The 15,139-nt window shown below is 30.2% G+C and overlaps 1 protein-coding gene across 2 annotated transcripts; it reads left to right on the forward strand.

The window, feature by feature from the left end:
• Positions 1 to 10,933: 10,933 nt before the first annotated feature.
• Positions 10,934 to 13,698, forward strand: LOC105763734 (squamosa promoter-binding-like protein 7). 2 transcript variants are annotated; one of them, XM_012582069.2, is made up of 3 exons: positions 10,934 to 11,749; positions 12,163 to 12,281; positions 13,085 to 13,698. In XM_012582069.2, the coding sequence occupies exons 1-3, from the start codon at positions 11,247 to 11,249 to the stop codon at positions 13,528 to 13,530; spliced, it is 1,068 nt and encodes a 355-aa protein (XP_012437523.1). In that variant the 5' UTR covers positions 10,934 to 11,246; the 3' UTR covers positions 13,531 to 13,698. The 2 variants fall into 2 exon arrangements, with proteins under 2 accessions (XP_012437523.1, XP_012437524.1); XM_012582070.2 differs by having other exon boundaries at positions 10,942 to 11,749; positions 13,100 to 13,698.
• Positions 13,699 to 15,139: the final 1,441 nt, after the last annotated feature.

The following is a 15,139-nucleotide window of genomic DNA, read 5'->3' on the forward strand; positions in this document are numbered from 1 at the left end:
TTCAATGCTCCCTTAACAAGTGTTTTTTTTTTTAAAGTCGTTCTCTTTTATAATCAAAGTGTATGAGAGACATTGAAGAAGCATCAGGTTCAATAGAGAAAAAGTGTCTTTTGTATTCAAAGTGTCGTCTATTGGTAGTCAACAAACAAACCCCTCAATAGGTCAATATTATCCCCATTAGGGTTGTCTCTTGATTTTGTGAATAGTCCAAATGTTTAAGGCTGCTTAAAGAGGTGGTAGATTCAACAGAACATAAAGCACATTTTTGTTCAAAGGAAGTCAACTTCTTCCAAAGAAGTTTTTAAAGTGTTGTCTAGTAGGAACAAACGAACCTCTCAATAAGTTGATACTATCTCCAATCAAGATTTTATCTCTTAACTCTGCTTGAGGCTATGGAAAGTTAAACAAAGCAAGAAAACTATGCATGACAAACCACCACCTTCTAACAAAATATGAACATTTGCAAAGCCGATATTAACCGAAAACTTGAACCCAAAGTCTTCTGCGGCTCTACTCGTGATTCATCATTCATCTAAGTAATCAGCCTTTGATATTTCTTACATGCTTCCTGTCTTGGTCATAGCTATGATAAATTTCATCAAAGTACACAAAGCTGGTAAGTTCCTTCCACTGTATCTATTTTGGCCATTTATGACAAACCAACAAAACCCTTTCTTGAAGTGACAATGAAGCCATGCCCTTTACCTTAAATGGCCTTTTCTTTTTTTCCCTTACCCTTTTGTTGATGGAACCCATGGATGATTGATTACTCAATGATTTCGTTACCAAATATCTCATTCTTTCTGTCGTTTTTTTTCTTCTAAATATCTTCTTCTACTTTCTCCTTCATGTGAAATTGATCTCAATAAGGGAATTAGTATAAATAAATAAACTATTGATGAAGTTTAGCAAAGTTGTGGAATTAGTCTTATTTTAATGTGATCAATATTAGTCCATGTGCTTTTGAATAGATCAATTTTAGTCGTGATTCAAACAATAATAATTAAATTGATTTAGTTAAATTCAATTACTAGTCTCGTACTATGCTTACAATTGTAGATTTACTCCATATTCTTTGATTAGATATTTTACTTTCCTATACATTTTGAACTAATCCATTAACTGGATTATAGTAAGTAATGTGTAGAAATAACAAGCTGCCATTGCATACACATATGATAATATGTTTGCCATATCAAATTTAAGAAATAGCATAACTTAATGAATTCAACAGTTATAATTTGATGAGGTGTGGAATTTTAAAATTTTAAAAAGTACAAAGACTAAAATGATCGATTAAATCCACAACTTTGGATAGCATAATTTAACCTATATCAAATATAAATCTTTTCACATGGTCGCTGTTTCTTTTTAAGATCTTTACACATTATCAAGTATCTTAAAACATATCATTATCTTTTCTTTTTCATTAAGTTTGTTCTTAGAATTGCATGTGAGAACGGATATCGAATTCAGTTTAATTTTTATTTTATGTCTTGGAAAGATTTCGAGGATCTGATTTTGTACTTTCCATCATATATTGTTGTTTCTGCTTTCTATATTTTCATTCACGTGTTCATAATTAAAAAAAAACACATATAATTGTGCTTAGTTGGAGTGAGATTAGTTAGATGAGTTTATACAAGTATATAATAAGCAAAAACATAGTATATTTTAATATAGTTTATACAATTTGTTGATGGGTCAACTCCTTTGAGAGAAATTTTTAAAGTGTTGTTAAGCGGGCAATCGACTGATCTCTCGATAACTGAAGCTATTGTCTCCAGCCTTCGGGGAAATTTGTGCATGGTTTATGGAGGAGGAGCGCCTAGGTTTGGGAAGACCTACAAAACTTGAGGAAGGCGTTAGCATTGTACACAAGAATAATTAAAGAACTGCTCAAACCTTATTGCTCGCTTACCGCAACCCAAGGCTTAGAAACGTAAGGTATATAAGTACATAAAATGAGAGTCATACTTGTATATTTATACTTAGCGTTTGGGCTGATAGTTGTTTGTCTGGAGATGCTGGCAGGGGCTTATTTAAAGGAGCAGACAAATTAGCCAAATGGATTAATTGCTATTTTAGTATTTTTAAATGTAAATAATTTAATTTAATTCTTGTTAGCTTATTTTAGATAAAAATTTTTATTTTTAATATAAAACTTTTAACTTTAACCCCTCTAATTTTTTTTATTTTTATCTCGACCCCTTCACATAATTTCTAACTTTAGCCTGTATGTTGGTGCGCTAGTTTCCTTGATCCACTTAGGCCAATTTGTTGTCCTTGCAATTTCGATTGCTTTGGATCTCTCCTGATAAAGTTTTAGGATCTTAATAGCTACTAGCCATGTCTAATCTTGACCTATTGCTAAAGATATGCCTACGTGTTTTACTTTTAATGTAAATATGAAAAACAATCAAATTTTAAAAAGGGAAACTTAAACCTAAAAAAATTGAAATTAAAAAAAAAGCACAACTCAAAAAAGTTCAAACCAAAAAATCTGAACACAAAATAATCCCAATAAATCCGAACGACCCAATTTCCCTACTATATTTATAAGTATGCAATAATAGAAATTAAATCGTGGGCCATCAAGTTTCTCATGTATGATTGAGCCTTTTCCCATTAAGCAATCTGGGTTTCAACTATTGGTCCAAAATGACCAACAAAAGTTAATATCCACACCGACAAGTGCCATTTTCTTGGATCAAAAAGTGAAGACCAAGAAATCCTGCCCATGGATGTTCATCATCACTTGTGGGATATGCATTCATCAAAAAGTAGTAATAATGTGATAGGTCTACATTAGGCTCTTTTAGTAATAAATAAAAAAAATGAGCATTTGTGTATTAGACCAAATAATAAATTGGTCCTTTTTGTTAAAAATTTCATCTGATTATATTGTTAAAAACTAGTGTGGCAGTCGAAATAACCAGACCTTGATATGTGACATGCTATGTGTACATTATGCTGATAATATAAAGATTAATTTTTAATAATAAAAATAAATAATTTTTTAAACAGAATGACCTACTAACTTTTTGATCTAATATATAAAAACTAAATTACTTCTATAACTGAATCAAATCAATACAACGGCTACCGTGAACCTAGGCATGGATGCTTTTACTATATTTGATGAAACTTTCGGCAGATGTGCCACTAAATACAGCACTATGGAGTAAGGGGGGGGACCTTGTAAGGTGAAACTCCAAAAACTGATCACCCAATTAATCCCCCACGCAGTTGACCACATTAAACATGACCCATTAAAATGTATAACAAACTTCAATAAATTGAAGTGACCCTTTGTGTTGAAATATAATATTAAAAAAAGAAAAGTGGTAAAATAATTGAGGCATTTTTCCCATTGAGTAAGTGAAGGTTGAGGTGATGGTTTTAAAGAGATGGGTCCATATGATATATGCTCAAATCCAGTTGTAGAAAAATTAAATCACAGGACAGATTTTCTTTTATGAAAGACAGTAAAGAAGGCCCCCCTCGCCTTCAGCTTTGATTGAAAAAACTGAAAACTCTATTGCTTGATGGGCCACCCTTTTCCTCACCTTTTCTTGCAACTATCTTTAATTATTATTAATAAAGAAGGATTTAAATTGAGTGTATTAGAATATGTTATCTTCCTATTTATTAGTTAAAGAGAGACTATAAATAATTATAAGTATTGTATAAAAAAATAAATATACTCAGAATTAATAATGAGATTGTTTAAAAAATAAAAATAATTACATCCCTTTTTAACTTTCTTTGTTCAATGGGCTATCTTCATTTAGTTTTCTAATTATTATAATATGTCACTTTCTTTCTTCCTTACTTCTTACTTTGAAATGAAAGGTTTCCTTTAGAGGGTTCTTTTGGAAAAAATTTTGAAGTATTATTTGTAGAGCAATTGACTAAAAATTTAACAATGTTAAGGTATTGTCTTTGTGTTTGGGAATTTTGTCTCCCGCCTCTGCTAGTAGTTGTGTACGATTCACAGATGAGTAATACATTGGTTGGTAGAAATACAACTTGTGAGGCTCAGAAGAAAGGTGTCAATATAATACCTAATAGTTAATTGTGTAAACAACCGAACCTGTGCACGGGGAAGCTCAAACCAAAGTAAGGCTTATTAACCACTTACCTCCACATATGGCACCACTTGAGCTACTCATGATATCAATACCTTACATAGTTGTCTAAACATAACATGACTAAAAATATGAACCTCAAATTTTGCTCAAGTTCATCCATATTTGTAATTAGTAAATCCTAGCTTGTTTAGGCTTGCTTATATTATTTTAAATATACATATAATTATTATTTATTTATTATATATCTCTAACTATAATTATATATTAGTTCTTCTATTTTCTTAAATAATATTTGTTCTTTTATTAATATTTTAAACATAAACAACTTACTATATTCTTTATTATTTACATTATAGTATAGTATATTTAATTTTTTATATGATATAAACTACATAATATATAAAATAAATTAAAAATATATTATAAACTCAAAAAGGGGTCGGTTGGGTCAAGGTTATGCTTTGAATACTGAAGCCCAAGTCAAGTCATTATTTTAAATGGACCTAATTATTTTCCCTAGTTCATTTTTTGAGTATAACATTTTTATTCAAGCCCTCTCAAGTATTAGAAAGACCTTTAAGCTTAAGCTAGTAACCCCGCTTTTGAATAAGTTTAGTCTCGTTCAACTTTCTTTCCCTTTAATCAATTTTCCTCATTTTTAGAAAAAAAATTAGCATAAAATCAAGTAGTCTTAACACATTTAGATTCAAAACTAATCTTTATCGAATTTCTTAAGATTCGAACTTAAATTCTCAACTTTATAGTAATAAAGCTGCTGCCACATTAATCAACAACAACTTGTTAATAAAAGATTGTTCAAAAGTGCATTTCTTTAGAATTGAACTTAATTTCTCAATCTCATGTGAGCAAAGTTGCTATCGGTATTAGGAGTGGAATTACATTTTGTCCATTCTAATAAAAAGTAATAAATTAGTACTTGTACGTTAGATCAAAAAGTAAATTGGTCATTTTGTTACAAGTTTCATTCATTTCTACTGTTAAAAAAGAGAAAAGATTGTATGAAACAAAGATATTATCTATTTTCAATAGTTTTATGCCATATCAGTAATTTTATCCTGAATTTCAGGATTTTAATTTGGATTTGATTTTTTTCATGATGAAAATGCTGAAATTCAATATGAAAATGCTGATGTGGCATAAAACTATTGAAAAAGAGATACAAATGACGTGACGTCCCTGTTTCATAGAATATTTTCCCAATACAAAAAGTCATTGTATGTCATAATGAGGTACATGTGACACGTCATGTGTAAATGTCTAGTTATTTTATCAGTTATGTCAGTTTTTAATAATAAAGATTGATGAAAATTTTAACAAGAATAACCGATTTACTTTTTAATCAATCGTATAAAAATAAAATTCTATCATAAAATGACAAATTTATCTTTCTTAATAGTAAAACCTCCCTAATACATTTACCCAATTCTTTACAAATACAAGAGTGTACATTTCATAGATTTAAGACCAAAATTTTGATTGACAAAACTAAGATTATTGAAAATGGTCCCCTCTCATGACACCCAAAAAAAGAAAACGATCCTCTCCTTTATATCGTTTGGGTTTCATTAAAGGAAACAATAGTATCAGACATTGCCTATGTTTATTATCAGTTTCCCCAACTCTGTTTTAAGTACGAGGGGGATATGGAATTTGTAATAATAATATTAATTTATATTGGATCCTCAATCAAGTTTGTCGATTTACACGTGGCAAACACCCAGATAAGCAAGTACAAAGTTAGAGTTGCAGGTTCCACTTTCTCTCTCACCACGCCTTTCTTTTCCTTCCATGGCCTGCAACTCACATCCTAGCCGTTCACGTGGTTGAATCTAGAGGTCATTTATTGTTTTGGGGTCCCCCATTACTTTGGATACCCCCCCTCTATGTCTTTAGCTTATACATATCCTTATTACAATTCCTGACAGAAAAGGAACCCAACAGTTTAATGACTGTGAAAAGAAATAAAAACCATTTTTATATTAAATAATACAACTAAATTTATATTAAAAATATAATCAAATATATTAGACTTATTGAGGGTAGGTTGACACACTCTAAAGAAGTCTTTCAAGTGTGGTTTACGGGACAACTGATCAGATCTTCAAGTGGAACATTTTCCTCAACAAATAATTTATATGTTATAGATAAAGAGTTTGGATCTCACCAAGGGCGAGACGCTTATGTTTCCTAGGTAGTTTGATTGTATGCTTACGTATGATTGAGGTGCTCAATAACTCTGCAAATCAGGTCTTTAGAATAACTGCTCACGGCACGTTGGCTCTCGATAAAGTATTGGGGGAAAACTCCGAAACAGGAATAATACCTTCGATTGTTGATGAAAATATTTCGTAAACTTCTTCCGTAGGAGCTGATCCCGCTCAATAAAACTTATTTTATATTAAACAATAATTAAGTAGTCTTAATTCAATTGGTACCGTTTCTATTAAAACAATTAGGAACATGTGAGTATAAATACCATTCTTATTAAAAAGTATTTTTAAGAAGATAAAATCTTAATTTTAGATACGATATTATAAAATAAAAGATTTAACAAAAAAAATGAAGTGATAATTTCATTGAAAAGTTTAATTTCTTTTATCTCATAATACAATATTTAATCTAAAAAAACAACCCAACACTTCACTGCTGAATTACTTATTACTCTGACTCAGTTGACAAGTGGGAATCAAAATATCAGTGTCAGGTTGTAGGAGGCAATATTTTAACTTTCTAAATAAATCCAAGACAGATAAAAGTGGTATAAAGCCTTAAAAAAATATCCCATTCCTGGACTTGACAGATGACTGTGTAGACACAGTTTGATCAGTGAAAAAATGGTTTACCATTTCCCAGTAGAGACTTTTTGCTTTGCTTCTTGTAGTTGCTTTCACTTTCTCCTTTGTGCATTTAATTCTTCACAACATCCATGCAAATTGCAATTGAGTTTAATATTTTAATATCATTCTTTTCTCTTCTATATCGTAAGAAATAATAAAAATTCGAAGTTTTTTAAAGGAACAACTATTATGAAGGTGTGGTCACGATTAAAGTATTTTAAGTTGGGTCAAATCTATATATATTATATATAATTGTTTAAATTTGACCTAATTTGAAATATAAACTTCAAATTTTGCTTATTTAAATTTACCCATATTGTTTTTTATAAATATAACTACTTTTACTTAATATTTAGTAATTATATATATAGATTTATTACTTTTCTAAACGATTTAACATGTTTTTTAATATTTATGTTATAATATAGTATATTTAATTTAATATGATATATATTATAATGTATAAAAGGAAACAAAATTATATTATTAACTTAAAAATGGGTTATATTAACTTAAGTTTGATGCATATTTTAAATAAATCTAATTTTTTTTACCTAAACCCAATTTTCAAACTTAATATATATTTTTTGTCTAAATCCTTCTAAGCTTCAAAAGAAACTTTGAATTTCGATAAATAGCTCGGCAATTAAACAAGTTTAGTCACCTTCACCGCTTAGCCAACATGGTGTAATTGAGGGAAGATCTAAGTATTTGAGTCATTTCATTGACATGTGTCTTTAAGTAAAAAATCGGATTCGAGTTTTCTAAATAAAGAAAATAATTAAGAAATCGAACTTACTTAATATAATTATCGACTACTAAAAAAATCCTCTGTAAAGAAAATAATAAAGAGAAATGCAAATTTTCAAAGTCTATCAAGTAATTTGCTGTGTAAATTTATTTGTTTGTAATCAAAGCCAACAGTATTTCCATTATTCACCTACCTTCTATTAAATTAAACTAATTCCTACAGACAAATAATGTTAGCCTCTTCGTTACATGTATATCTAATTGTGGATTTGGTTCGAAAATTTATTTAAAAAGTGAGAGGATTTAAGTAAAATTATTGATTTGGAAAATTAGTTTGGATAAAAATAAGATTTGTTTTTTAAATGAGTTGAAGTCTCGGTAGGATTTTTTGCTACTATTTTTATTATTATATGGATATTATATAACTCTTATTTTATTATTAATTTTACTATTATTTTGGAGACATTTATCGCTAAGTTGCAACTATCTTAGTGTTACTTAAGTATAAAGATTTTTTAAAATGTATTTTCAATTTGTTGAGAAACATTTATTTTAATGTTTTTAGTGTATTTGATGTATTATATTTTTAAAATTTATTTTTGTATAAAAAATAAATACAAGTAGGCCAAAAAAAATTCAGATTTAGCATTTTTAATCTGGGTCAAATTTGGACAAAATTTTAAGCCTATTTTTAAAATCGAACCTAAAATTTTACATCAATTCAACCTAAACCCAACCCGATCTATGATCAAGTTTACTTGATTCATTAATTTATTTTACATTCCATATTATGTTTTTCAACTTGTTTTCCTTTTTGAACTCATTTGGAGAACTAGTTTTGGGTATAGTTAGTTCAACCAGTCCTCTGGTTCGGTCCTAACAACTATCATAATTTTTACCTTATTTTCAATTCTATCACAAGTAGCCCCTCCATCTCTTAGCTTTTTCTCAAGGACTTTAGGGGTGACTTTTGAGGGAGGGATTTAAATGTGAGGTGGTGGGGGGGTTCTTTGAATACTCTTTAGTTTTAACAATAATACAATAATTTGGTTAAATTTTAAATTTGATGTGTTTAATTGTTTTAAGATTATATAATAATGATTAAATTTTTGTTTTTATATTTGTAAAGAAAAACTTTAGTCCATATACTACGCTCAAATCTCAATATTTATTTTATAATGTAAGACATTCTTTATATGATCCACGCCCAAGGTTTTTTTTGTTGACATTATAAGATAATTGTTATATTTCAATTTTGATTCATCTGTTATTTTAAAATTATATATTTTGATTTTTATACTACACTCGAATTTGATATTTAGATTCTACACTTTAAAATTTGACATAACTTGATAATTTAACTTTTACAATTCCATTAGTTAGACTACATGCTTAATTCTAATTAAAATGCTAACGTGAATTTTAAAAATTGTTACCATCATTAAAATTCTTTGTTAAATTTAAGTTTATTATAATGTCATTTTGGTCACATAACTACCAAGTGAGTTTATTCTTTTTAACTTCAAGATGTTATATCGAAAAATTTTAATGGTGTCGGGGTGAAGCTAGAAACTTTTTTAGGGAGTCGAAATTAAATTGTAATTTTTACGATAATAAAGATGCAATTTCACCATTTTAATAGTCTTTATCTTTATAATTCTTTAAGGATTAAATCAATTATTTAAGTTTTATCTTTACTAATTTAAAATTTTAAAAATTTGAAAAGGCCTAAATAAAAATTTTCTATTTTAAGAGGGTCAAGGCTCGCGCCTAAATGGTGTTAACAACTAAGCTTACTTTTCAAATATATAGAAAAAGATAATCTTTAATTCTTTACTTTATAATGTAGTAACAAACAAAGTAAGTGAATGCAAAGTTTGGGTTTCCATTATTTAGCTGCAAAATGTTTTTTCTTAAATTCAAAAACAACTCTATATAAAGGTTAAAATTGTTTTTAATCATAATTGTTTGGAACGTGAATCGATATTAAACTGATTTAATTATAAAAAAAAACTAATTGAACCCATTTTATTTAATCAAATTAAAAAGTGACCTAATTAATTTTAAAAAAATTAGCACCTATTATTGGAATAAACGAATCTGACAAGCAGTCGAAGCGCGTTGAAAAGACGCTCAGTTAGATCAAGATAAGAATGAATTAGTAGCAGACGATGCACTGAGTTCCTATTCGAAGCTTACGTAGGAAATTCATGCAACTTAGCTGCAGCGACACCCGCCGTGTACTACACGTTGCTTGGATCGCGTCTACAACCAGGCTTGCTTGCATGCCCATTTTCACATGACCAAATTCTTGTTTGATTTATGTGTTTTCATAATTTCATCTAAAATGATATTTTTGTGTTAGAAATAAATTTATTTAGAGAAAAATATGTGAATATTATCGAAGAAAAAGAACTAAATTATGTTAAATTATATCTTAAATTTAAATATAATTGAGGGGCTAAAATCAAAATTTAACCCTTACATTTGTATTATATTTTTTTTCAAAGTCAAGTTACAAATTGAGGGATGGATTTGAATCCTTATCATTATATAGAGTATGTTCTTTTATACAAAATCAAAAAAAATTACAACTTGAATTTAATGCCAACCAACTTCAAATCAATACAAATTTACCATTAAGTTAATGGGATAATTCTAGGGGTAAATTAATTGATCGAACAGATTTAATTCCGTTAACCGGTTAGTAGTTGAACTTAGTTCGGTCGGAGGTCGGTTAATAGTTTTCTGGAATTTCAATTATCGGTTAATTCGGTTCAAAAGGGTAATTAATTGAATTAACTGAACTTAATAAGTATGTAGTGTTTCAAGACTTAAAAATTCGGTTAACTTTCAAGACAAATGAACATTATCAATGTATTTTTTATATGTTTTATACTTGTTTTAACCAAAAGACAACCGAATTAATAGAAATATTTTTATTTAGTTAATTTTTTTGAAAAACTTTTAATTCAATTAACATTAAAAGATTATACAATTTTATTAATTTAATTAATACTAGTACAATTTAATTTAACCGAATCTACCATTTCAACACCGAGGTGATTTTATATATAGGATGATTTGAGGGTTGTGAGATGTGAGGAGGTAATTTAACCTTCAATCTAGTTCCCACGTGCTACACTCTCCCACTCACGTGCCACTTTCCCCTTCGCTTGGGGCATCATCAATCCCCTCTCTCTCTCTCTCAATCACTTTCTGTCAAATTTGCAGCTTTTATCTGTCTCCAGCTCCCGATAACTCCCCATTGTATCAGTAGTAGTACCCTACAAATAACTAAAAATAAAAAACCAACCCTTCATTCATTTTCTCTTCTACTGTCTCTTTAAAGCTGTGACTTTTTTTTGAAAAAAAGTTACTTTTTTCTATGTAAAAGTATCAGTCCTCTTTGCTTACACAAAACAGGCAAAAAAAAAAAAAAATGGCAAAGCTGTAATAGATATTTGATAATATAGTTATATATATACGAATACTGGTGGCTGCTGCAACAGGGAGTGAAAAAAAAAAAGGAGAGACAAAGATTATGGAACATGATGATATGTTCATGGGGAACCGAAGCCAAACTGGTAATAAGTATAACCCCAACAATGGAACCACCAACAGTTTCAACTTCGAGACCACGCTCTCTGAGTCTCACGCGCTGAACCACCACCAACAACAACGACACTCTCTTTACGCCGGCGATGGGTCGAGTCGTATTCAACAATCGGCAGATCCTCATCTTGTTTGTTTGAAGCTTGGGAAGAGACATTACTTTGAGGGTTCAACAGATCTGAACAACCATCGTCACTCCGCCGGTGGGTACTCTATTGGAAAGAAAGGTAAACCCTATTATGATAATCTTAGCGGCGAAGGAGGTGGGCCTTCTTCGTCGACGGTACCGAGGTGTCAAGTTGAAGGGTGTAATGTTACACTAGTCAACGCTAAAGAGTATCACCGGAGACACAAAGTTTGTGAAACACACTCTAAAGCACCCAAGGTGGTGGTGCTAGGGTTAGAGCAACGCTTTTGTCAACAGTGTAGCAGGTATGGTCACTTTTTAATTAATCTCCACTTCTTTTTTTAGTTTGCATTTTCATCCCTCAGTTAAAAATTTCAAGTATTTCTAACTGGTCATCGTGCATCGTCAGGTTGGGTTATGCAAATTTTTTTAACATACATTAACTAATTTGATCCTTTTCAAGCTAAGGAAGCAAAATATAACGTGTAACATTTAATTTGTTCATTTTTGTTGAGGTGTATGTGACATATAATATCTGAACTGTTTGGTTATTTCGGTAATTACATCAATATTTAACAATAAAAATAAATAAAATTTTTAACACTAATTTACTATTTGGTCATATATAATTATTTTGGTGAAATATTTTATTTTTCTTTTTGGTCTCCATCTTTCTTACTGCATGCTTTTATGCATTGCTCAAAATTTGGGGGCATAGGTTTCATGTAGTGTCAGAATTTGACGACTCTAAGAGGAGTTGCAGAAGGAGATTAGCAGGTCATAATGAGCGTAGAAGAAAAACCTCTCACGATTCTGCTACCAGGAACTTTGCTCAAGGTATACTTTTTCTATTCCTTTTTACTAATGGTATTTTTTTAATCAATTGTTAATTTTAAAAGGGTTTTTTTTATTAGCTAAACCCCATCTTAATAAAGGAATTATATATTAATGTTACTTTTGGCTGCATGTTTTACATGTCACCTTCTTGTTGTGTATTATTTTAACACAAGTCCTTTAGACAGCGTTACCGGATATTAATCTTTCATTTCCCAGATGCACGTTGTTTTATGTCTCGTGAAAAGTATGTATGATTTTTATTTATTTATTATTACACCGTGAAAAGCTTCTTTAGTTGTCTAACTATTTTTGGATTTTTGAGTGTCATTGGTGATTAAAAGATAAAATTGAATAGTTAAATAATTATTATGTAATTTTTCATAATTAGGTGATAAAAAAGAAATTTATTGATAATTGAATGGTTATTTTATAATTTTTCATAGTTGAGTGACTAAAGAAAAATGTAATTTGCCATTCCGGAAAATGTAGATTTAAACTTAAAAAATGTAATATGTACGGGAATAATTTTTTTGCAATTGAGACAAAAAGGGTATGCTTGTTTTTTATGTTTTTGTCGATGCTTTATGATCCATTTGATTTGGATAAGGTTTCACTTTATTGAGCTGGTCACAGTTGAATCCCTTGTAGTTTGAAATTCGAATAGGCCATGGTCTCTAATGCACACATATATATACATATATATAGCATGTATAGCATCATAGGAGTGGCACATCATGTTATGTATGCATACACCAGTGTATTCCGTAGGGCAGTTCAAGCGTATGATAATCTTATGTATGTAGTATGTTGTCAAACAGATAATAAACCGATGACCGGGAGTTTTCCGTATGTATCGTCGCCAACAGGACGTGCTCTCTCTCTTCTGTCATCCAAGGTCGATTCTTGGATCTCTCCGTCTAATCTCTCCACAAGATCTAGTGCCGCCTTGCGTGAGCTGATTGTGGAAAACCGTGCTGCCGTCCTCGCACGGCAGCCCGTACTCGAGCGAGACTGGCAGTATATAGGTGAGCCCCAACCTGCGGGGTCCAATCCTATATTTGTTCAGCATCACTCATTGCTTGACCCTCATGGTTGGGACGTTCAGTTCCCGGAAACCGGTGGTCAAGTCACATTAGATCTCATGCAAGCTTCGAACTCAGCGTTTGGAATGTTGTCGGTGAGGGGAAAAACTAAGGAAGAAGAAGAGTGTTCGGAGTTGTGGCATTCCCTGCAAGGAACACATGGATAGTTCCAACTATTATTCTCATTTCATTATTGATTGTTGGCACTGTATAATTATCCATTCATATATAGTTTGATTGAAGAACAATTTGTCACCACTTTGTTCTTTTGTAACATAAAGTTCTCAAATGTTGTCACTGAACCATAAATGCCAAGTGATTGTTAATTGTTGACCTTTCTTTTAGGCCATATTTTATTTAGGTAAGCCGCATTTGTTTGCTTGGACCACAAATGCAAGTGATTGAGCCAAATCAACCGCACCCACCAATACATGTCAAATATATATACTTGTTATACCTTCGTCTTAGACCTCCTTGTTAGAGTATTTAATTACCGTAGAAACTTGTCAACACATAGCTTCAAGCTGGACCCCATGGTCTCGCCTAAGCATCTTGTCATACTTAGCAAACCCATATAATCTGCAGAAGGTATATTGAGAAGGGTCTTTCAAAACATCTATCAGTCCATCACATTGTTAATGAACGAGACTCTTTCCTTTATAAATACTCCCTCAAGTACGGGTAAAGGAGAACCTAAGAGCAGGGGCAAATTCAAAATATTGCTCTTTAATAGAGCTAAAAATGTAATTCTGTCAGTGTATTAATGTAAAATTTTGTAATTTTTAAGGGATTAAACTATAAACTTTTTTGTTTTTGAAAAATGTATAATTGTATTTTAAATTTCAGGAGGGAGCTGAAATATAATTTTACCATTAAATTAACTTAAAACTTTGTAAATACGAGACAAATTTTCATTTGTTTGGAGGGGGACCCCAGCCTAAGAGAGAACCCTAGACTTCCCAAGAGCTCTACAGGAATACAAGTATAATAAAGTGAAGGTGGAAGATGATGTGGGCATTATCAATTTACAGCTCTGTCTATGGTGGATTCAAGTGAGGGGTTATTTTCATGTGAGAAAGTTCCTTAGAACCCAAGCCATAATTTTAGAAATATGTGTGTTTCCATTGCGTGTAAAGTGAAAATCCACACACCAACATGCGTACAATTAGTGTGACCACTCTTTCCTCTTCTATGGCTTTCAAAACTTTCAATTTTAATTTCACTACTATATAATTCCAAATTTAATATATATAGTTAGTATTTGATGTATTGTCACATAGTTCAGTTTAAATTAAACTTCGGCTTATCCGTTCAAGCTCGAAGGCACACTCGAAAAACGGCTTGGGTAAAATTTAAGGTTCGTTTTCTATATAGGCCGGGCATTGAGCAAGATTTTTTGGCCTGAGCTCGGCCCAAATATTATGTTATAAAACATATTATATTAATTATATATGTTAAATAATAATTATATATTTATATTTATATTAAATCACTAATCCAATAACAATTAAACCCATTGTTCAAGACCTAAAAAAAAACTTACCCAACTAAAAAACCCAACCCAAAATATAAAATTTCAAAATTTATATTTAATACAATAAAATATTTACTATATTATTTTTGTTTTTTAATATAATAAAATATTTATTATATTTATGGTAGTATTTTTTAATATATATATTTTTAATGTGTTAGAAAAATTTTATTTTAGCATTTAGTGTATTATATCATTAAAAAAATTTGTTTTAAATAAAAAATTAATCTAAAAAAATCAAA

This window comes from Gossypium raimondii, chromosome 12 (genome assembly GCF_025698545.1).
Source record: "Gossypium raimondii isolate GPD5lz chromosome 12, ASM2569854v1, whole genome shotgun sequence".
Lineage (NCBI taxonomy): Eukaryota > Viridiplantae > Streptophyta > Magnoliopsida > Malvales > Malvaceae > Gossypium > Gossypium raimondii.